General features: G+C 39.4%; 2 protein-coding genes across 4 annotated transcripts in view; one reads left to right on the top strand and one right to left on the bottom strand.

Annotated features, from left to right (window-relative positions):
- Positions 1 to 4,071: 4,071 nt before the first annotated feature.
- Positions 4,072 to 14,757, bottom strand: LOC138154998 (putative CENPB DNA-binding domain-containing protein 1). Its single transcript, XM_069080004.1, has 2 exons — positions 14,604 to 14,757; positions 4,072 to 6,862 (listed from the first exon to the last, which is right to left on the bottom strand). Exon 2 carries the CDS (start codon positions 6,488 to 6,490, stop codon positions 5,516 to 5,518), a length of 975 nt encoding a protein of 324 aa, XP_068936105.1. The 5' UTR covers positions 6,491 to 6,862; positions 14,604 to 14,757; the 3' UTR covers positions 4,072 to 5,515.
- Positions 14,758 to 14,850: 93 nt separating this feature from the next.
- The window catches only part of HSPH1 (heat shock protein family H (Hsp110) member 1), a 30,685-nt gene continuing 21,137 nt past the window's right edge, over positions 14,851 to 24,398 (top strand). For all 3 annotated transcript variants that reach the window (XM_069080002.1, XM_069080003.1, XM_069080001.1), the window contains exons 1-5: positions 14,851 to 15,360; positions 18,040 to 18,097; positions 20,879 to 21,019; positions 22,358 to 22,480; positions 23,732 to 23,831. In XM_069080002.1, coding sequence (XP_068936103.1) covers positions 15,254 to 15,360; positions 18,040 to 18,097; positions 20,879 to 21,019; positions 22,358 to 22,480; positions 23,732 to 23,831 — 529 coding nt within the window. In that variant the 5' untranslated portion in view covers positions 14,851 to 15,253. The remainder of the gene's footprint in view (positions 15,361 to 18,039; positions 18,098 to 20,878; positions 21,020 to 22,357; positions 22,481 to 23,731; positions 23,832 to 24,398) is intronic.

The raw sequence follows: 24,398 nt of genomic DNA, 5'->3' as shown, positions 1-24,398 counted from the left end.
GGGAGAGCTTTGTCCTTGAGGGCCTCCTGCATGTTCTAGGTCCAGTGTTTCTAGAAAATCAAAAAGGCAAGTTCAGGAGACCCTTTAACAATATGTGATGCCATTGATTAGAGAAATGCAAATTAAAACAACTCTTAGGTACCATCTTACATCTACCAGATTGGTTAATATGACAAAAAAAGAAAATGAAAAATATTGGAGAACATGTGGGAAAATTGAAACACTAATGCATTGTTGGTGGAGTTGTGAACTGATGCAACCATTCTGGAGAGAATTTGAAACTATACCCAAAGGGCTATAAAACTGTGCATACCCTGTGGTCCAGCAATAACTCTACTAGGTCTATTATATTCCAAAGAGATCATAAAAAGGTAAAAGAACCCATGTATGCAAAAATACTTATAGCAACTCTTTTTTGTGGTGGCAAAGAATTGAAAATTGAGGGGATGCTCATCAATTGGGGAATGGCTGAACAAGTAGTGGTATATGAATGTAATGGAATACTATTGTTCTATAAGAAATAATGAGCAGGTGGATTTCAGAAAAACCTGGAAAGATTTACATGAACTGATGTTGAGTGAACAGAACCAGGAGAATATTGTACAGCAAAATTGTGCAGATGATCAACTTTGATATACTTAACTCTCAGCAATGCAATGATCCAAGCAATTCCAAAAGATTCATCATGAAACATGCTATCCACACCCAGAGAAAGAACTATCCATAGTATTCAAAGCATACTATTTTCTTTTGTGTTTTGTTTTTTCTTTCTCGTGGTTTTCTCTTTTGTTCTGATTCGTCTTTCACAACATAATGTGGAAATAAATTTAATATGATTGTACATGTATCGTCTAGATGAGATTGCATGCAGTCTTGGGGAGAGGGGAGGGAAGGGAGGAAGAAAAATCTGGAACTCAAAATCTTTTAAAAATGAATGTTGAAAACTAAAAATAAAAAAAAATGTAAAAAGAAAACAGTATACGATTCAATAATATTGTGCTCAGCTCTTATGGGTGCCATGACAAACAAGAATCCCAGAAGGCTAATGATGAAACATGTTACCTACCTCCCTATATAGAAAGACTGAGAATGCAGAATGAGAAAAAAAAAGTTTTTTTTGGACACAGTGTGGAAATTTGTTTTGATTGATTATAAATACAATTTTTTTTTCATGTTCTCAGAAATGGTTGGGGCAGGAGGGTGAAAAAGCAGGTCTTGGACAATTAAAATAAATAAGATATATATTTAAAACACAATCCCTGCTCTTAAAGATCTTTCATTCGAATAGAGGAGACAATATGAGGAGCATAGACCAAGGAGAGATGTTTTGATTTGGGAAATCATCAGTCCCATAATAGGGAGCTTTTCCCATAGCAAAGCACGTACAGATCAGATCGTTTTAATAGTCCAGAGTGGAACAGGCAAAGGGCAAGAAAATGGCCATGGGGAAAGTTAGATAGTAGGTCATGTAACACACTCATCAATCAAGACAGTAATAAACCTTAAAGATGTTCCAGAGCTGAGTAGGCACCCACATGGTCTCTGGTCCAGGTCTGGATGTGCAAGGAGATGGCTAGGCTGTGCAAAAATGAGGCATGTAAATCTCCTGCAAGGAAAATGATAGGAAGGGGGTGTATGGATGTGTGTGTAGCAGAGAAAGCCCCAGACTAGTGGTTTTAGGGATACCTTAAATAGGTTAAAGCTTAGTAGATTTTTTAAAAGGTCACATTGTAGGTAAAGGAATGGATTTATATAACTATGTAGGGGTAAAAGAGGAATCAAAAGATGAATATGATGATGATAGAATGAAGGCAGGACTACTCAGTTTTTATTTTCTTCTATTTTCCCTGCCAAAGAGAATGATCTTAGTCTGGGATAAAGCACATAGGGAATTAAAACCTAAGATAAGTAGAGAGAAAGACTAATAAAGCACCGAGCAGATCCTGGTGAGTTCAAGTCATGAGGCCCAGTTGAGCTACATTCTAAGGTACTGAAAGAACTGAGAGAGATGATTGCTGGGTGACAGTCTCAAATCCGTGGGGATCAGGAAAAGTACTATAGGAGTGAACAGCAACTGTCCTGATGTTTTTTTTTTATTTTTATTTTTTGTTTCCAGCATTCATTTCCACAAGATTTTGAGTTACAAATGTTCTCCCTGTCTCTCCCCTACCCCCACCCCAAGATGGCAAGCATACTGAATACCCCTTCCCCCAATCTACCCTCTCTTATATTCCTCCCCCGCCCCCTCCTATTCCTTTCTTGTAGGGCAAGATGGATTGCTATACCCCATTGCTTGTATATCTTATTTCTCAGTTGCATATAAAAAGTTTTTTAACTGTCTTGATTTTTTAAATGGGAATAAAAGTGCTATTTTCAAACAATATGTAGACTAGTGAGTTTGATCTCAATTTTAGGATATATTAAAGACATGTTTAGTAAACACAATGCGCAATCTAGACCTCTTTTGTGTTCTCAATCAGCAAACTTTCCTTATGTCTTATTTCTCTAAGATTGGTGATTTCTGCACTAGGTCCTTCTCTTATCTATTATTTCTCTTTTAAGCCATTCTGGAAGTTCTTGCTATTATTCAATTTCTGAGTATCCCATAGAATTTATGGTCTTGTGTTTTAAGGTTTGGGTTTGGTTGTTTTTTTTTTTTTAGGATTTCTAGGTTGTTCCATTAATATTTAGTACTTATTCTTTAATTTACTCCAATTATTGCATTCTTTTATACTTTGTTACTCATTCCCACCCCAACCCTGTGTCCCTATCTCACCCAGGCTAAAAAGTTCAGTGGTTACTAATAGGCCCAGTTTCAATGGCCATCAGATATGGAAGCTTTAATCTCCTTTTTCTGACCTGGGTTGGTTTGCTCCCTCTTTCAGCAACACAGTGGCCCTCTGCTTTCTAGGGCTCACCATATTAGTGATGTACTTAGTGCTTAAAGCCCTACTGTAGCTCTAAATTACCAAACTCGTGTGATCCACAAGACTCAGCCCATCTAGTAGCAGAGACTACAAGCATTTACCACAACATGGTATCCCACCCTCCTTAAAAAAAAAATCTCAAGTTTATTTTACTATTTGTGGGTTATGCTTATCCCCGGATTTTGTCTGCCTTCTTGCCTTTCACCTCTTATACAGAGACCAACTGGTTTTCTATAAGATTTCTACATTGTTTAGCATCTCTCCTTTCCATTGCTATGGGGTTTTCTCTTGTACAGAGTATTAGTGGTGAGCAATTTCAAAGTCCTCCTCAAGCTGGGGTGCTGGAATATCTGGCTAGATCCCTGCTTTGTAGAAACCTCCAAATAAGGGGAGATTAACAGCTGAGATGGTACGGTTTGGAAGTTACACTGAGAACCATTTATTCTACCCTCTTGCTCTAAGAAAAAAGGCAACAATGATCACAAGAATTACAGCTTCATTTAAAACAGGTCATGGCAGACTGTTTTCTGGACAAAGCTATTAAACTGATGAATCAGGGGAAAGTTAGTGTGCCTACATTTTAACAAAGTTTGACAAAATTTTTCCTGCAATACTCGTAAAGAGCCAAATAACTCTAGTCACAGTTAATTCATAAGTTAGGTACTGATTGAATTGCCAAATCCCAAAAGTACATTGCATTAATAGCTATTTATTGCCTTGAAAGGAAATCTCTAATGTAAGGTCCCAGAGTCTGTCTTGGCCCAGTCTTGCTTAATGTTTTTTACCAATGACTTGGATAAAAGTATGGTGTTGGTTATTAAATGTGTAGATGACACAAAGTTTAAAAGGAGAGTTAACACAAATAAAACTCAGGATGCAAAAAGATCTTGACGGACTAAAATACTAGATCTAATCTAAAAATATGAAATTTAGTAGAGATAAATATAAGGTTTTAATGCTGACTTTGGAAAAAAAACTACTTCACAAACAAAAATTAAGGGAGATATAGCTAGATAGTGGTCAGTTTAAAAACAACTGTTTTTTTTTTTTTTGGAGGGTGTGGCAGCAAGCACCCCAAGCGTGCTCAGGGTGGCTGCTCACACAGGTTCTTGGATCTGCTTTGTTAAAGGAAAGCAACTCAAAATGGGTTAACAAGCTTACTTTAATCAGTGAGACACATATCGTTTACCTTGTTCAGGAGAAAAGGTCAGCACCCCGAACTTCAAAGTATACAGGCAGAATTATCAAGACAGAAACAGATCAAGTAGACAGATTTCCAAACTGTCCAACCATTACATCCATACCCAGTCAACATCTGGGTTTCCACATCTGGGTTTTTTAAAGCCGGGGGGGGCCCTGGACAACGGCTTCCCAGAATACAGATCAAATCACAGAACACTTCTCAAAGTGAGCCCCCCAAAACAAAGCTACACATCAGGACTTATATAGCCTTCTCCTGGCTCAGAGAATGTAACAACCTTATTGACTCACTGGCCAATCAAGAAGTATCTACTGAAAAACAAGCCTCCCACCCCAGTCTCCAGGTGCACTTTAGCCTAGGGGCAGGGAAGATCTTTAAATTTGCATTTCCATTACAGAGGGCAACTGGGGTTAAGTGACTTGCCCAGGGTCACAGGACTAGCTTTTGTGTTAAGTGTCTGAGGCCGGATTTGAACTCAGGTCCTCCTGATTCCAGGACCAGTGCTCTATTCACTGCGCCACCTAGCCGCCCCAGGACTGGGGGTTTTAATTTGGAGAGGCTGAGTATACAGGATGGGGGTGTGTGTGATCAACTTGCTGTATTTGTTCTGGCCAGATCACATATGGAGTACTGTTTTCAGTTCTGAATGCCACATCTTACAAAGGATATTGAGACAATGGCTAAACCCATGAGAGTCAACGAGATTACCAAGAAAAGGTGGAGGACCTAGAACAGAACCTTAAGAGAGGTGACATATATCCTGGAGAAGAAAATGCGTAAGCAAAAGGACACTAAAGTGTTAAGTCTGTCTATGTCACTTGCCTGCTCAAAAATCTTCAGTAACTTACTATTAGTCCTAGCAAAAAAAAAATACAGATTTCTCATTCTAAAATTTAAAACTATGTATGGCTTAGCTCCAACCTCCCTTCCCAAACTTACTTTGGTCCCCTTTTATGAACTCTTATGTTCCAGCTCAACTGTCCTGTTACATAAAACCCATCTTCGTAATTTTACACAAGTAGTCCATCATAACCTCCTTACTACTACCCCTGATTCAACAGATTTTTTTTCAAGGTTGAACTCAGGTTCTTGGACACTAGATCAGCTAGATCCCAATAATGAAATCCTTTAAAGTGGTGACGTGGTCTAAATTCACATTATTGGTTATAATCATGTAAAATAGATAAGTGGTTCTAGTCCAATGGAAACGTGTGATGACATTTTTTAAAATAAAGTTTTTTTAATCTCTTTACTAACCTAATATAATAGCAAAGAATAAGAAAAATGTTCTGATTTGAGTTTATTACAAAGGAATAATAGCAAGCAAAATTTAAAAATTACTTATTATATGTAAAGATAAGCCTACAATGATATGACAAAAATGTCTTTATTCTTGTTTAATATATTTTAGTAGAGTAGGCTGAACTGTCTTTTTCTTTAAATCTTCATACATATGCTGGTAGGTACAGAAAGCTTTATCCACATCTTGGCGAATTTGTATACTTCGACTGACGTTAGGATCAGCATTCATAATTTTTTGCTTCATGACTTCTACAGCTCGAAAAATATCTTCGAATTCCTTGATAGTGAAATCCTTCATTTGCACATTATCTGATTCTTTGGTATCATTGTTGGCTTCTTCAAATGCTTGTTGTTGTTGTAAATTAAGATCATTATCAGCCAATTCTTCAGAGTGTGAAATGAGCAATTCTCTGACATCGCCATTTTCCAGTTCATCGAAACCAAGCTTTCTTCCAATGTTTGTTATTTCTTCTATAACAGTCTGTTTTTGAGGGGGAAAACCCTCAAAATTACTATTTGTAGAGTGTGGCAAAATGTGGTTCCACACTGTGGTGCCCTTATCTGCACTGGCTGCCTCTCTGGTAATTTTAGCATTATGCAATTGAAGTCGATTTTTAAAGCGATTAAACCAACCAACACTTGCAGCAAAAGTTTCTTCACTATCCATTTCATTTCCATTTTCTTTTACTGCCTTAAATAAACTTGAAGCTTTTGTCTGAATGGCTGCTCTGGTAAGAGGAATGCATTTTTGATTGCAATCTTCAATCCATACAGCTAACAGACGCTCCATTTCTATCATTGTAATACTTCTGTTTCTCGTAGTTGTTTGCAAACCACAAAAAGTTGATGCAACTTGGCCTTTTTTTTTAATTTCACCTGCATGTTTTATAATATTCCGTACTGTAGATTCAGGCATTCCTATATCTCTTCCAATTTTAGAGTTACTATGACCACGTTCATGCCGTTCAATTACATCAAATTTTTGTTCTAATGTAATAACAAGTCTCTTCTTTTTTGTGTTGGCAGTGTTGCTATCTGAAGTATTTTTCCTTTTGTCCATTTTATTAAGGGCTCCTTTTTGAAAAATTAACAAAAAACTATTGATTATGGTATGCAATGGCACATCACAACTACACTCAATGATAGGCAAGTACAGAATGATGTTTTAGTGGCATTTAATAACATTGATTAGCTCCCTTGTCACATTAATTAAATTCTTGCTTGCATTAAATGCAACCTGTTATCATTTTAGAACTCACACTAAAGGAATTCTGCAATATTCAAACACATATTCATTATAATCTAGCTGTTAGTTCCTTCTCACTCGAGGCCTTCAAGCAAAAGCTGGATGAGCACTTCTCCAGGATGTTTCTGAAAGTATTTTCTTGTTCAGGTATGGGCTGAATCATAGATGATAGATGTTCTGGGGTTCCTAGGAGATAAAAGCAAATAGAAAAAGATAAGTGTGGAAAAAAAGGCTTCTTTGATCTTTATGGTTTCAATTATTTTCCTATTACTGTGTGCTAATGATATAGTAACAAGTACATACAAAGTCCATAGGTTTTAAAAGTTGAAGTATAATAAGGGAGGACAAGGGGAAAACTTAAATGCCAGATGTACCATGCATATACCAGCTCTGTATGTGTGTATGCATATTTAGCTGTGATCTGCCAAGCCCCCAGATTGGTTTCTCTAGAGATTAAGAGCTTAGTATAGTGGCTGGCACACAGTAGGTGCTTAATAAATGTTTACTGTTGTTGACTGATTGAAGAGTAAGACAGCCAGTTGTCCAACAGTCATTGTTCTTTGTTCCCTCTACACTTCAGGAAGCAATCCGGGGTCATTTACAGGATTTCCCAAATGCATGCAGGAATAAATCTAAGTGGCATAAAAGATATCATCCAGTAAATGTATAATGTAAGAAGCAAGTGCTTGCTAATAAGAGCAAGAAATAAAAATTTTAAAAGATGTTTAATCTGAATATAACACAAGAACTGATAGGAAAAAGATTTAGACAAATACCACCAGGACATTGGGGAGACCATGAATTCTGAGGTTTGAGGGGAAGTCATGTACAGGATTATGTATGGACGGGCTGTGATCTGAACTAATGGCAAACAGCCCCAATAAGATTATAGAGCCACTTAATTATTAAAGTATACCACTGCATTACTCTCTGAAAATGTAGCCACATGCCAAAACAGTATAATAAATGGATCTACAATGTTATAAAATATCACTTCTGAAAGGTGTATGAGAAGAATTCAATTTACTTTAGCAAGCAAATGTTCCAACAGGTCAAGACAGACACTAAGTTTGTGTTTTAAGAATATCTGAGCACAAACAATTCTATCTATCCAACACATTAAAAAAAAAAACCCAGTTCTTACACATATGATACCACATACTTCTTCTGTAACTAGTAGGAATCAAAATACTGGACTGATTAGAAGTTTATAGTCTGAGAAAGTTTAAGTGTATACTTCAAAACTGCTGTAAACAAATTGCACATTGTCTCTTATACCACATCTGTGTTCTGACCTTTCCTTCCCATATCTTTGGGCACTGCCTTTGCCCACACTTCCCTGTCTTTCATCCTAAGTCTCACTGTCTCCAGAATCAGAGGGACTTTGTGGTACTGGTTGGAGGGTTGGAAAGGTAGTCAAGCATAATATATGGAGACCAGTCTCCAAAATTTGTAAGGATTAAGAATGCTCCTCCAATCTAGTCTAGGTACCCTTGTCTCAATAATCTCATGTAAAGCATACCCACCTAATTTCATTAATTAGTTCCCCTGAAACTGACTTTAGCTGAAGCAACCAATGCATACAAATGTACTCAAAACTTCTAATCCCTTTGCCCCCCCCTTTAGTACTTCTCCAGGCCATCATCCCTACTAGCTTCACTTTCCTCCATCTCCAATCTCAACCCAGTAATTAGCCACTTCAACTCTACACTGCCCTTTGCCCTCTTGTCCTATCACCATTGATCTCCTGCCAAACCTCAGCCCTTTTTTACCCCCACCATCTTCAGTCTGCTTCTTTCTACATGTGCTGCTGAATGAATGTATGCCCTGCTGACTAGGCATGTTACAAATTCATATGATTTAGACTTTGTTCCCTCATTGAAGCAAGGGAGTACTTTGAGTGCTTCCAAATCAATTCCTTCTCTCATTCCCCACATAAGCTATTCCAAATCTCTTGCCTTCTGAAGTCTACCACACCTCTCCTTCCCTTATCTCTCCTAGATGAGCATTTTATTTTTCTGAGAAAATTTGCCATCTGGAATGAGCTTCTTCTCCCATTTTTTTTTGAGGAGGGAAGGCAAGGCAATTGGGGTTTAGTGACTTGCCCAAGGTCACATAGCTAGTAAGTGTGTCAAGTGTCTGAGGCTGCATCTGAACTTAGGTCCTCCTGACTCCAGGGCCAGTGCTCTATTCACTGTGCCACCCAGCTGTCCCTTCTCCCATTCTCTTTATCTCAAAAACCCTTGATATCTCCCACTCTCTACTCCTTTACCCCAGTCTCTGACAAAGAGATGGCCATTCTTCTTATCTAGATTAACCTGATTCTGTCCCTACTCCTCTTCGACATTAGACTCCACCCTCAATCATCTCCCAGCCTTCTCAAATCTTCAACCTCCACCTAGCTACTGGTTCCATCCTAGTATTCTTAAATCAAACCAAGTTTCTCCTATCCTTAAAAAAAAAACCTTTATTTGACATCACCTTCTTAAAGCAAACTTCTTGAAAAAGCTGTCTCCACTTGCTGCCTTTATTTATCCTCAATTCTTCGTAATTCTGGTCCCCACCCTCATCATTCAACTAAAATTGCTCTTTCCAAAATTACTAATGACCCTTAATTGTCAAATCTAATGGTCTTTTCTCAGTACTCATCCCACATTTGGGTTTCCACAATATTACTCACTCTCGGTTCTCCTACCTGACTGCTCATCCATATCACACCTTCTAATTCTTAGTGTTCCCCCCAAATTCTATCGCAATCTGTCTTCTCTTTTCCCCCATAACCTCATCAGTTCTTATGGGGTTTAACAATTATCTCCATACAGATCATGAGTATGTGCACACCTGCATACTCACACACAAATCTCCATCCACATACCACATCCTGCCTCAGTCTCCCTTGAGCAGCTTTAGTCCCATATCATCAACTACCTTTTGGACATTTTCAACTGGATGTCCCCAGAACATATCTCAAATTTAATGTGTCCAAAACTGAATTATTTTCCTCCAAAATCCTCTCCTTTTCAAAGTTCTATATTTCTGTCGAAGGTACTACTCCAATCTCTCAGGTTTATAATTTTATTATATGCCTGACTCCCCTTTACAATCCTTCTCTTTCTTCAAGGTATAATTCACACACCATTTTCTGCATAAGGCCTTATTCAATTCCTTTAATTCATAGTTGCCTTCCTCCCAAACTACCTTTTATTTAAAACTACTTTGTATTTATTCACTTTACATTTATGCTGCATATATCCATAAACACATAATGTCTGTTGACTAATTCTATAGAAAGTTATGCAGTGGTGTGCAACTTACATGGGACAATCAACAAGTCCTACGATTTCATTCTGTAACAGCAATGGCCCTGTGTGCATGTGCTTCTGATGACACTAGGCTGAATCCAAACGACTGATTTTGACCAGATGAAATCAGACTAACCTGTTTTCCCCACCTTCAGTTAGTTTTCTGTCTACTGAATACTGAATTTTGTGTCATACACACATATTTCATTGCTCTTTCCTTGGGATTTTAAAGAATAGATATTACTCCAAGTCAATCTGTAAAAGTTATAGCTCCTAAAGAGCCTACTTTCATAATTTTAAAGATACTGCAATGGCTGTTGATGTGGGGAAGTCAGTGTTTCAACAATTATTCAAGCTCATAAAGACAAGGCCTTGATCAGTAAAGTACAAAGGAAAGTGCATCAGAAAAAAAAGCAGTCTAATTAACCCTCAGAAAACACGTAACTTCAGAGACATTAGGCACCTGAAGGGACTGTTACTGATTTCTTCATGAAAGGCATAAACATGGGGCAGCCAGATAGCACAATAAGACCACTGGCCCCAGAGTCGGGATTACCTGGGATTGAATCCGGGCTCAGACACTTAGCACCCACCCAGAAATAACTGGCCATGTAACCTTGAGCAAGTTACTTAACCCCAAAACCCCAACTGCTTTAAAATAAAAAAAAAAAAAAAGAAAAAGGCATAAGCATGCTGAAATCAGAAGAACAAGGTGACCAGAAAAATTTTAAAACAGTTAACCCTTGCTATTTAAAAAAAACAAAACCAAACCAAAAAAAAACACTTGTCATGGGCTAGAAAATATAAAATTTGGAGTACTGAAGATTGGAAAAAAGCAATTTTTTACAGATGAAACTCACTTTTTTATTTAAGGCTATTACAAAACTACTGTCAGAAGTCCAGATGAATCTGGAAGATCATACAGCATCTTTTTCAGAATGTAAAACATCCATCTACAAATCTTGGGGTATCTAGGTGGCATAGTGGATGGAGCACTAAGCCTGGAGTCAGGAAGACTAAACTTCAGACGTATAAATCTGGCCTCAGACACTAGCTGTGTGACCCTGGGCAAGTCACTTCACACTGTTTGCCTCAGTTTCCTCATCTGTAAAATGAGTTGGAGAATGAAATGGCAAACTACTCTAGTATCTTTGCAAAGAAACTCCAAATGGGGTCACAAAAAGTGGGACAACAACAAATCTTTGGTTTTTCTTTTTCTTTTTTTTTTTTGCTGAAAGGGGGCCTGCAATTCTTATCCCCATTGAAAGAATGATGAGTTTTAAAACCTACAGGCTATAATCAATCCTAGACATCTTATACAGGAAGCCTTTCCCAACATCTCTTAACTCTACTAGTGGTTTCTCTTATTCACTTCCTGTTCATATTGAATATGGCTTGTTTGCTTAATGTCTCTCCCGGCAGACTGTATGCTCCCTGAGCGCAGGGATTCTTTTGCTTGTCTTTGTATTCCCGACACTCAATATAGTACCTGGCACACAGTAGTACCTGAATGATTTTCCTTTTAGGAAAATGTTTGTCAAAGGTACACTTATGATCCAATTCAATGAAAAAGTGTGCTTGAAGATGATGAATTAAAGACTCAAAATCTTGTGACTTTAATACCAAATTGTGTAAAACAAATGACTGCAAGAAATAGAAGATATGTTACATATTAAAAGTGTTAAAATGTAAATGGTTGTAAGGTTTATTGTATAAGTCAATAAATTTAATTGATTGTCCCAGTTAATTCTCACACCACTATAAATAAAAACACTGTATTCCTGAGTAATCAAAATTCAAACTACAGAGATTCAAAATTGTCCTTTAAAATGAACCTGAGACTGGTATGAGTAGGACTGCTAAGATATATATCCCTCATAAAAAGGGAACACAGAGGTGGGCTGCTGGTTGCACAAAGAAGTAGATGGAGGTAAATGGCTGGAGGATAAGAAACTAACATGCTAGAAACAGAGGCTGGGAAGAGGAGCTCTTTCATGCCCATAGAATCCCCCAAACCTACAGTTAAGTAGAGATGATAGCTTTCAGTGACGTTAAGGAGGAATGAAAGATGATTGTCCACAGCTAGGAAAAGTATACTCCATCTAACTAAAGAAACAGAACACTGGGAAAAAAGCAATGAGTCCTAATATTTATATTATAGAAATAGCACTGATACTAGATTTGGGTTCAAAATCCTAGCTCTACCACTTACTAGCTCTGTGGCCTGAGGAAAATCATGTAATTTCCCATCAGGCTCAGTTTCCTCATCAGCAAAATAGAATGGTAGTACTTGTACTACCTACATAATGGGCTATTATTAGTACAAAAGGGGGAATATTTCTAATTAGAACTGAAGAATCCTCCCCCTCCCCTGTTTACAGACTACAGGAGAAGCAGAACCACTGGTCAGTAACTTTAACCCTGTATAAATATGACTTTAAGTTGTCTGATTTTTTTTTTTATATTTCCAAGATTTTTTTCCCCTGTTCTTTCCATATAATAGCTAGCATTTTATAGTGCTTTATGCACTTTACAAAGCACTTTAAAAATATATCATTTAATCCTCACAACAATCCTGGGAGGTAGGTACTATTATCCCCATTTTATAGATGGGGGAACTGAGGCAGACAGAGATTAAGTGATTTGCTCAGGGTCATATACTCAGAAAGTGTTTGAGGATGAATTTGACTTGGGTCTTCCTGACTGTAGGTCCAGTGCTGTATACAGTGTATTAGGACTGAGCTGGGCTTACACTGGGGATTGGTTTAAGGAAATTTTTTGAAAATGACTTGAGTGTGGAATTCAGTTGAATTATTTTATATTAAAAACTTATTGTATAATAATTCCTCCCAGTAAAATATGAGCTTTTTCAGGAAGAAGGGATTTTTTTTGGTTTTTGTTTTGTCTTTATTTTACTAGCACCTCACACAATGCCAAACACTTGATAGATTGAATTGGTTGGTCTGGAAACTCTCAGGTGGGGCAAGTGGTCAGGGTAAACTTTATGGAAGTGACTCTTAAGTGAGAGGTCTGGACTAGCAGATACTACAGGTCCATAAACTCTAAATCTATAAATCTATAAGCTAGGCTTTGAAGGAAGAAATTTAATTCTAGGCATGGGAAATGACATAAATAAAGGAATGGAGATGAAGGACAACATGAGCAGAGAACAGCTTGACTAGAAAATATAAGATGTAAAGAGAAATAACATGAGACTAAATATATTTATCTGGGGAGTGCCTTTTAGGAAGCCAGGGGCAGGTGAGAAAAAAGTGCTCCAAGCATAGGGGAGAGTTAGTGATTATAAAGATCCAGAGATAGGCAATACAAGATCCCACCTGAGCCAACAGCAAGTAAGCCAATTCGGCTGGCCTGTGTCTCTAAAAAGGGAAGGAAATTACAAAGAGATTATTAAGGAGAGGAAGAGGATGATAGTGGGACAATCAGGCAGAGAAATGGAATCAAATGTACCAGTAGAAAGGTTGTTCTCAGAAAAGGGAAAGACAGGGAGGGAAGGAGAAAGTGGGAGAGGGCAATGGAGGGGAAAGGGGAGGAAGGAAGGGAGGGAAAAAGGAAGAGAAAGAAAGAGGGTGATAAGGAAAAAGGGAGAGAAAAGGAAGGAGGGATGGAAACAAACATTTATCAAGTTCCTACTACATGTCAGACACTGTACTAAGCAATTTACAAACATTAGCTCATGTGATCCTCACAACATTTCTGGGAATTAGGTGCTATTATTTTCACTTAACAGTTAAGAAAACTGGGGCAAACCTAAGTTTAGTGACTTGCCCTGGGTCACACAATTATTAAGTGTGTGAAGCCATAAGGAGCTCAGGTCTTCCTGACTTCAAGGCACTGCTGCCTCCAGAGGGTCATCTCTTCATGAGAGACTGGAGAAGTGGAGTTTATTTATTTCAAAAATAGTAAACACACGCAGAAAGTAGTCTGATCTTCAGTTATAAAAGGTCGCTGGGAGCTCAATCTCGGCTGACACAGTCTTTAGTTTTCCTTTATTGAGGGCAAACAAAAACAACTCCACAACACCCTTTAACAGTGCACTTGATAAAGTCGCCCTGCTGGCTTTCACAAGGAAAAAAAACGGTAACGCATTCTTGCATTCACTCCTTACGTTTCTAAAAATAAAAGGCTTATATCATAAGGTGGCTAGGGGAATTCAGACACTGCCTCCCCACCCCCACCCCCCCAAAAAAACAAGCAAAAGCAAAATTAAGCTTGAGGTTAAGGAGCCGGCGACAACTGGACCAGGAGCACGAGAAGGGCCGAAATGGAAGGGGCATGACCTCCCCCCCGCTTCACATCCCCCCCAAATTCAAGGCCTGGGGCGCGCGCTGGAGCCCGGGAGGTCAGCCAGGTGTAACCTCACACTTTAGGGCCCGGCAGGAGCGGTCCATAGGCAGGCCGCCTTCTGCCCCGCCCCTCCCTGCGCACCCGCAGACCCCCGCCACAACAACGCCCAGGTGAGGCGTTGCCGGCGTTAGTCTGTCCTGCTAAGGATTGGGTCCGGGATCCGTAATCCTTACAAACACTATGGCATTCTCAGACATGCACCATCTTTAATCTCACTAAGGGGGGAAGACCGATTCTCCGAAGCGCTAACGACTCACCTTGGAGGAGGAGCCACTTCGGGCCTTAGCTCTCGGAAGCCATTTCCCTTACTTCCTGTCAGGGAGGAGAACGGGAAGGGGGGAAGGGACAGAGGGCGGGTCAGGCTTTTGTGTCCGAGGCCTATGGCGAACGGGCTACTTCTCCGCGGCCATGGCAACGGCTGTAAGTCTGAAGGAGGGGACGGCCGCCTATTGGCTAGAATCTTTCGAGAAGGCTCGAGAAGACGGAAGCGGAAGTGGCACGTGGTAAGGGAGGAGTGGGAGGGGAGCCGGCGGAGGCGCCGGGCAGTAAATGCCGCAGATTCTGGAAAGTTCTCATCTGGGAGCTACATAAAGCTGAGGAGCCCGGATTTCCTTTCTGTCTGGGCCAGTACTACGGGGCGCGTGCTGCCAGACTGGAAGTGAAAGGAGCAGGTGCGCGTGCGATCCGGCGAGCAAGACCAGCAGATAGAGCGGGCCAGCGGCAGGGGGCACGTCTGTCCTCCCTCCCCCCACCCCTCCCGGCGCCTTGAGTCGGGTCTGTCAGAGCCTTTCCGAGCTGAGCAGGCGCGAGACAGCGGCGGCGGCAGCAGCAGCAGCAGTGCTCGGGCGGATCCTGCGAGAAGCGGCTCTTCCGACTGTAGAAAGAAAAAGCAGCAGCAGTTCCAGCCATGTCGGTGGTGGGGCTGGACGTGGGCTCCCAGAGCTGTTACATCGCAGTGGCTAGGGCCGGGGGAATCGAGACCATCGCCAACGAATTCAGCGACCGGTGCACTCCGTAAGTGTGTGCGCGCCCCTGGGGTGCCGCGACCGGGGGTGGGGGGAGGAAAAAGGCAGCTTTGAGGGGTGAGGGGCAGTAGGAGGAAGCGAGAGGACGGGACGGGGCAGGGTGAAAGAAAACGGGGTGATCGGGGATTTTCCCTTCACGCGCATCCCCGCCCCTATCCCCCAAATTTCCCATTTCTGAGAGCTCAGGGTCTTAAGTTTGGGGCCAGGAGGAGTGGGCGTGACCCCCTTTCTAGACTATTGGGGAGTGTATGGGGATGTCCAAGGGTGGGGGGGTGGCTCATCCCCTGAATTCTCTCTGGGGAAAGGAATAGGGGTGGCGCGGGGTGGGAAGCAGCCATCATTCGTTCGTTTTCTGTCTTTTTATCAACTTTGAGGGGAATCTGACTGCGACAAAGCCCGAGCCTCTGTCGCGGCTTCCTTGGCCGGCTCGGAGGGAACTGCTTCGGTCTCCTCCCGCCCCCGCTTTCCCCCCACCCGGCTTTTGCTTTGGAGCCGCCTCCATCCTGCATGCCCTCCCCCCTTCCCTCCGCCCCGGCAGGCAGCGCCGGAGCGTGGCTCTTAGCGCCGCACCGCGGAGCAGCCGCGTTCTGCCGCCGCCGCGCTCGCCCCTGCGCCTCGGAAGCTTCCAGATCCCGCCGCCCTCGGGGCCCTCCTCTCCCCCGCCCTGCGCGCTGGCCCGCTGCTAGGGTGACTGATTGCCCGTGGGGCTCCGCGGGGGGGGGGGAGGGGCCGTCAGCTGCGGGCTCCGACTGTTGCCAGGCTTGGGACGCTCCCGGGGTGGCGAAAGTTAGGGAGTGAGGAGGCAAAGCCCGGCTTCTTCGGGCTCTGAGTGCAGATGGAACAATGCAGAATGGTCGCCCTTGGCCAAGAGCCTCTCTCTCGTCATTCGGGGAATGTGAAACACCGGGTTCGCAGCTTTGTGCTAATTGTTGGGGGAGATGAGAGACACCCCGCTTATAGTGATGGGGAAGCGGAAGGCTCCCGCCATTGGCGAATTAACGAAATTGTATCAAGCACATTGTCCTATGAAGATTCCCCAGATCGTGGGACAACATGGACAGAGCCAGAAGCAGCCTGGCTGTGAAAGGCATCCCTTGCTTTTGCTTCTCAGGTATAACCACCATTTTGTGTAGGTAAATACAAAATTAGAAACCAGCGATGTGGAGGACGGTTCTTCCTAAGCACAAAGTTTGGAGATAACTTGTTTATTTCTAGGGCAAGGCACTCGTGTAATAGATATGTATTGGAAAAATTGCGGAAACACTGAAGCTTCCACCACTAGGGTCAGTCTGACATCAGAAAATGTACTCCCCCTTCCCCCCCCATACACACCCTTTAACCCCCTAAACAAACCTCTTTTTAAAACAAAATTGGAGTAGGTACTAAAACCCCAAATAATTTTTGCTAATCCATTAAAATAAGCTCTCAACTCAGATATATCCTCAAGCTGTGGGGAAATCTAGGCTATTGTCTAATGAGGGGCAGATAATATCTTTAGCTACTTTTATTAGGTGTCTCTTCCTCCCCACTTTTTGAAAAAAGTAAAATGACAAAATATATATAATCTTGTTCTTTTGTGTAAGTACTTTTTAACTTCAGCACTAAAATGGTAGAATCTTAGAATTAAGATACTATATAAATTATCTAGTGTTAGGCTTGTACCCAGGGCAAGAAAACTGTAAGCCCTGCTACTCTACCAAACAGCTCTGAAGTTTTTCCAACCTTTCAACTTCCAGCTTCTACTTCTAAGGTGATTCTCATGGCCTTTTTCCATCTTTAGTCTAGGCTTTTGTTTTTTTTTTTCCTTGTAAATTTAACTATGTAGGCTTAATGAAGCATGCCCCTCCCTTTTTTTATTCTTATTACTGGGTGTATGGTTTTATGTTCAGTGATAGGGAAAAATCTTTATATAACAGAGCTAGGCATTTAAATGACATTCTACTAGTCTTTCACCTTTTCCTTTTCATTTATCTCTCTGTTCTTCATTCCCCCCCCCCCCCCTTTTTCCTTCATCTAGGTATGTTAGTTTGCTGATCCTTCTGTATAACAAAACATGAAAGCTATGGAAGAGTATTGGTAGTAGTGATGAAGAGTGAAAATAATGGAAGTGTTATCTGTAGTTTAAAGACTTTTACTCCATCCCCTGGTGGTCTGCAGCATAGGAAATAGAGAAGGGAATAATCCTCAGCATGTTTTCCTAACCTTCATCCCTATTCCAATTCTCATTCAGAACGAGAAGAAGAAAAGAGCTCTGGATCAGAAAAATTTTAGAGGAAGATATCTAAATAGTGGCTTAGTTTATCACTTAGGAATATTTCCCATGGTATAGATGGTATTTGACATTGCTACTGAGTGATATTCCTAAATGTGTTTGGAACCAGTAACTTAACCCTTCAGAATTATCTTATTTGTGTTCTTAAAACTCAGAGAGTTGCCCTTATAGAGCACATAGTTGTGGGATTTTCTCTTGATTCTCTTTCCTTAAACCATGAACTAACTTCTGTCCTGATTTCATCAAAATAGGCTGGTGAGCATGCCTTGGTCATTCTTCTGTGGAGCTCCACTTGGAGCCTTAGGTTATAATCAGATTATCACCGGTACCTTGCAAATTGCCTGTTAATGCTGCTTTGTATTATTTTTAAATGTGAGACTTATGTTTCTTCTTTAGATCAGTAATATCATTTGGATCAAAAAACAGAACCATTGGAGTTGCAGCTAAAAATCAGGTATGTCCTTTGGGGAAGGAATAGAAGTTCTGATAACTTCTTAAGGAAATGGAAAGAGCAATAAGAAAATGTTCATCTTAATTGTCCAAAATATGATTATCTTTCTTAATTGTTTTAAGATTATCTTTAAGTAATACTTGTATGTAGGGTATGTCAGTGAATGCTGAAAGCTATTGGCCTTTATTGGCCCCTTCTTACAACAAGGCCTAACATCAAATAGAAAAGGCTGGTCTGAGCAATAAAGGATATTTGGGAAAGTCCCCAGAACTTCAGACACCATGTCCTTATGCCAAGAAGGAAGAGGAAGCTGAAGAAGTCAACTGAGGCCTTGTGCAGTCTGTGCACTTAATTTTGATTTCAGGAACATCTGGGTCAACCCAGTCAGGGTTTTATAGGAGGGAGCAAGGTCCCAGATGGGTCTGATTGGCTTTCAGTCCCTTACATGACAAGTGAAGTTGACACCTTGCTCTGCTTCATAGCACTGGAGTTTTTAAGTTAGCATATACCAGCACAGGGTGGGGGTGCCAAGGATATACAAGCCTTTATGTGTCTTAGAATTCAGTGCCCTCCTCTACCAAGAACAAGGATTTGGGAGCTATCATAGGGTATTGCATCAATTCTTGGCCTTTTTTTGTTTTATTGAATGAGATATGTACCTACTGTCGTTTTTAACATTTCTCTCTTCATCTAGTATTTGCATTTTCTTGTTTCATTTTTAATAGTGCTTAATACTATATCATTTAGCCCTTGGGTGCCAGTTTTCTAACCTATGAAATGAGGTTGAACTCTGGCCTGAGGTCCCTTTCAGCTTTAAATTGATGATCATCTGAAATGAAGAGTGAAGGAGAGATGTGAAGGCAGAATAAAAGAAATAGCTATATGTAGAGCAAGCTCCATATATAGAGTAACATATCTTTATGACCTTGTGGGATATTGCCATTTAAGATAGTCCAATCTGTGTTGCATTTTGTAGCTATAATCTTTACCTGAGGACATCCCTGTTTAGTCATGGCAAGGAAAATTAACCCTAGGACCACACCTGGCCCATCAATAGTCTTTGCCCTCAGGCAAAAAAATTTATGTAGGAGAATATTGACAAGATGCTTTTTGAAAGCATATAGATTAAAAACAAATACAACCTTGGGTTGACAGAATTTTAGAGGAAGATACAGTAATTTTTGTTTATCACTTAGGAATATTTCACATGCTACTGTTTGAGAACAGATTATGTTCTGAAATTTTATTTTGGTTGAACTTTATAATATAATCACCCCCAAATGGGAAAGATATTCTCTTGACTTCACATCCTAATTTTTTTTTACTAGTGCTCTGACTCATAAAATAATAGAGGGAAGGGGGAAGCTTTGATACAGAAGCCCTTACTTAAAACAAATTATTTTAATTTGAAATCCCATGAGACTAGCTCAAGGAGACCGCATTTTTTTTTTAGTGATAATTATATAAAAGTTATCATGATTTAAAATAAGTTAATGTAGTTTTTGTACCAATCTCTGTTTAAAGAGATTTTTCAGGCTAGTGAGCTCTTGATCATCTTGTATACGAGTATATTTCCATACCTGTAGATCTTCAAAAGATACTATTAAAGCTCTGTTTTGTTTTACTTTTTTTTTTAAGAAACTAAACTAAAACAATAGTTTTATAATGGTAAACATCTAAGTGCCAGTATATTATTTCTTGTTACTCTGAAAATATAGAGCCATTTTCAAAAGCTAAATATGATTCTGAATTGTCCATTCCCCTTTTACTGTTAATGAGGCTAAGTAATTGAGAAACAGTTGTCAAACAACAAAGACATTTAATCAGAATTTCTTAATATCTTTAATATAAAAGATCGGTGATTCTGTATATACAGATTGCATCTCCTGTAATGCAGATCAGATTCTGAGTTGGTAAAGACCATAGAGGTGATCTAATCCAACCACCTTATTTTACAAAGAATGCCCAAGCAGGTTGTGACACAGGTAATAACCTCAGCTGCTGGGATTGCAATTTAGTCAGCTCTCGCTTTAGATCCAAAACATTTTGCACAATACTCTATTCTTTGAGGGTTGCTGTCAATAACGAATCACCCTGTGGCTGTCCTGATAATGAACCTCTGGATTTAGCCAGGCTGGTCTTTGGACAGCAAATATATGCAGCCTTTCCAGGTTGGTAGGACTGGCCAAAGTTTGAACCCTGTTGGCAGTTCAAGGACTTTAGTTGGAGGCTCATATTAGTCTTCATAAATTATTTAACTTGTACAAATGAATATTAAAGCAGGATTAAAACATCTAAACAACCTTCTCTTGACCTGTGTGTTAACTGTCATAGTTCTAAAGCACTGTTTATGCATTTATTTTTAGGACACATGAACCAGGACACCTAATCAAATGACAAAAGATCACTGCTAGGGTGTTTATTCAGGCACTTAAGTGCAGCCATGATCATTCTGAAAAGTTCACTAAGCATCTTGGTGCTATAGGGATATAATGCATTAGTGGTTTTAAAACAGCAAGAAGTCTGTTCTGTGGCTGCTTTTGGCTTTCCTGTCAGAAAAAAAACAAAGGTGACATAAAAGAAACTCAGCCATTTTGTTTATTATTTTCGTTGAACAAATGGTCATGGGCACGTTCAGTGCTCAAGGAAGCTTCATGACCTTGGATCTTCTGGGATTTAGGTGTATGTGCTAGCTCCAGGGTTGCTGTAACTGCTACTGTAGGGTATTGTTCCCAGGAGGTGGAAAGGAAGGAGAATAAACACTTTAAACTTTTTTTTCTTCAGCAAATCACTCATGCGAACAATACAGTATCTAACTTCAAGAGATTTCATGGCCGAGCATTTAATGACCCTTTTGTTCACAAAGAAAAAGAAAATTTGAGTTTTGACTTGGTTCCCATGAAAAATGGAGGTGTTGGAATAAAGGTAATGTAACTGCATCTTTATTTTTTAATCTGGTAAAGAAATTATTCATAGTCAAAACATAATTGAAGGGGCGGCCAGGTGGCTCAGTGAATAAGGGCACCGGCTCCAGTGTCGGGATGACCTGGGGATCAAATCTGGGCTCAGATACTTAGCACCACATCCAGAAATAACTGGCCTACATGTAACCTTGAGCAAGTTACTTAACCCTGATTGCTTTAAAAAAAAAAAAACCTAATTGAAAGCTGGTTGATCATAGAAACTGGTCTTTGCTTAAAAAGAAAATCCAGGTTAACATCCAACTTGCTATAGACTTTTGTAGCTATAACCTCACCTGTTTTGCATTTACTTTTAGTTTGAAGGATATCAGATAATATAGATTACATATCTATTTGTGAATTAAGCAATTGTCAGTTCCCCAACTTAATGGAAATTCTCAAGCTGCTAAAAATTAAGTGAATTTTAAAAGCTGAATTGATTTGTCAGTGCATCTAATCATTAGGCTTGTTATATTTCATCATATTCTTAATAAGAACATTTCAGAAGCCTCATTGTGTTATCCCAGACTACTTTCTTCTTACCTTTTGCCATAATGTTAGCTTACCCTAATATTAACTCATAAAGTTAGGAATGGAAACAAATTACTTATGATTGCTGTTACTTGTAAGATATCTCAACCTCTGGGAGAAAAGTGATGTGAAGGTTTAAATGTGGTAAGGGAAATTGTGATTATTGAAAAGATTCAAATTATAATTTTATAATAAAATAGGTACTAGAAGGTTATGGTGTAAGTATTTAAGGAAAAGTAGACATCTGATTCAGGCTCACAGATTTTTCTACAGATGAGGTAAGAAATTAGACATGTTCTAAATTCCTAGTATGGTATTTTTAAATTCCCTTTCACAAACCTAAATAGTTTTGTATGACAACTGCAGAAAAGCATTAGAAGGTAGCTCATCAGGTTAATAACTTTGCTTTCCTAAAAGTAGGTATATAATAAATGCAGTTGGTTGAATTAAACTTCTCTTGATTTGTGTAGCAGTCATAATCTACAAAAGAATTTCTAAGGGTAATTAATACCGTTACAACTACAGAAAACAATCCCACAAATTAATCTTTTGTTTATAATAGAAACATGTTCTGGGCATTCGTATTCAATTCTTTGAAGGGAAAAAAGAAATGACTGTAGGCTTTCTTACAATTGGAAATATGCATTATGTCTAATTTATGTCCTGTGATTGCGAGTGTGAATATACCCTTCAATGAAAGAGATATAAGGTATGTACTAATACAGGAAGGTAAATGGTACGGTCTTTTTGTTTCCTTCTGCTTCTCTAATAGGTAATGTACATGGATGAAGAACATTACTTTAGTGTGGAACAAATAACTGCAATGCTGTTAACCAAGCTAAAGGAAACTGCCGAGAACAACCTCAAAAAGCCAGTAACAGACTGTGTTATTTCAGTAAGTAGATGGATTATAGTAGATTGGAAAGATAATGAATTATCTGCTTACTCATAAAGTGCAATTAATAGATTGAGATTTCTTTAGTTTGTCCCAACACTATTCTAGCTATATTGGACCACCTCTTTCCTCTAAGAGTTTGCTGGAGACTCCTAATCTTATTAAACCTTGCTACAGAAAGTATATTTTAATGGCTTCATCGTGGCTGGGCATAATAAAAAATTTTCATCTTGTGAGCTGCTATCTGGGCTTCTCTCTGTGATGCTACCCACTTAGAAACATTTGCAAACAGGGCATTCTTTAGTTGGAGGCTCATTAGTCTTCATAAACTACTTAACTTGTACATATGAATATTAAAGCAGGATTAAAACATCTAAACAACCTTCTCTTGACCTGTGTGTTAACTGTCATAGTTCTAAAGCACTGTTTATGCATTTATATTTAGGACACATGAACCAGGAGCTAGCACATACACCTAAATCCATTTACACAGGTGGAAAGTGTCATTGGCCTTGTGTCAGCATTTTGAATTGATAGCCTACATTTTGCATGTCTAAATTAACAGTTCATAATTGCTTTAGTGTAATACAAAAATAACTTAACAATAGCCTTTATGTGAATTTCCTATCAGCTTAATATGTCAACAAAAATCTGCCATTAGTTTGCAAGATAAAAAAAAGGTATAATTGTTTGGGACAGTTACTCTACCCCACTCTTTCCAAGGAGAGGTATTTGGAAAAAAATAAAATTGTGGCAGATCAGATGATGAAAAACAAACTAATGTTTTACCACTTATCTGTTTAACTGCAGTTGTGTTAAATGATGACGTGACTTTTTATAAATGTTAAGACCAGATCTCTCTCTTGCCCAAGATGAAAGTTCTTTGGCTACTCATGGACCTAATCCCACTGCTGATCAGCAAGGAAGCTTCATCTTGCTCTTTTTTTTTTTTTAGCATGGGCCACTTTGTCCCTGTTTAGGCAAGATTGGTAACCTCTCACTACCAGATTGGTGGCAGGATTTGAAAGGGCAGATACCCAACTAAATCCTACTATAAATCAGAACTCCTAAACATAAGCAGTCTTATAGCAGGGACCACATTCATACCGTAGCTTCACTATTAATTTCTTTAGAGGCAGAGTAGCTATTCTCTTTCATAGGATGATTGTGAAAACACTCAATCTAAGTAAGATTCCGAATACTATATAAAATTGAAAAAGAAAGTAATTCTTCAATTCATTCTTGTTCTAGGTTCCATCATTTTTCACAGATGCTGAAAGAAGGTCTGTATTGGATGCTGCTCAGATTGTTGGCTTAAACTGCCTAAGACTAATGAATGACATGACAGCAGGTAAGAAAAAAAGTTTTGGTGCAGAGTAAGCATTAGAAGGAAATCTCAAGTACCTTTGCCAAAGAAGGGAGGGTAAGAACCTTAAAACTGAAACAAAATTACATATTAGTGTGCTACTCTTTTAGAAGTTACTTGTATCCTTTTGGGTCATGTAAAAGACAATTCTGAGTTGCAATGCACATGTCAACCTGCATTGGAGGAGTTCCCTGTAGCAATGAAGTCATAGATTGCATCAGAGAGCAAAAAAAGCCTCAGAAAACACAGATCAGGAAACAAAAAACTGAAAGTTTCAGTCAATAGTTTTCACAAAAAGTTGGTAACATACTAATTTGTTTCTTTAGGAAAGCTTTTAGGACTTTATTGTTCATGGATTAAATTCATTCATAGATTAAGGTCACATTGTTTATTTTTATGATGAAAGAACACCATATCTTCTACTCTGTATATGTTGCAGTTATTGGGTCGTCACGTATGGGTGTTATCTCCTAGTTAGACACTTTCACTTTTGATAGAATTGGTGGAGTTGGTGTGGTTCTTTCTGTCAGAAAATACATGGTCTCAGAGAAC

Source organism: Petaurus breviceps, unplaced genomic scaffold, assembly GCF_028583685.1.
Source record: "Petaurus breviceps papuanus isolate PSGF00001 unplaced genomic scaffold, PetGlider_PUasm1.0 91133, whole genome shotgun sequence".
NCBI classification, from domain to species: Eukaryota; Metazoa; Chordata; class Mammalia; order Diprotodontia; family Petauridae; genus Petaurus; species Petaurus breviceps.
This window is presented reverse-complemented; position numbering and strand designations above follow the sequence as displayed.

Bases quoted from the DNA above. Each gene is read 5' to 3' on its own strand.
- LOC138154998 (XM_069080004.1), bottom strand. From the start codon at position 6,490: ATGGACAAAAGGAAAAATACTTCAGATAGCAACACTGCCAACACAAAA.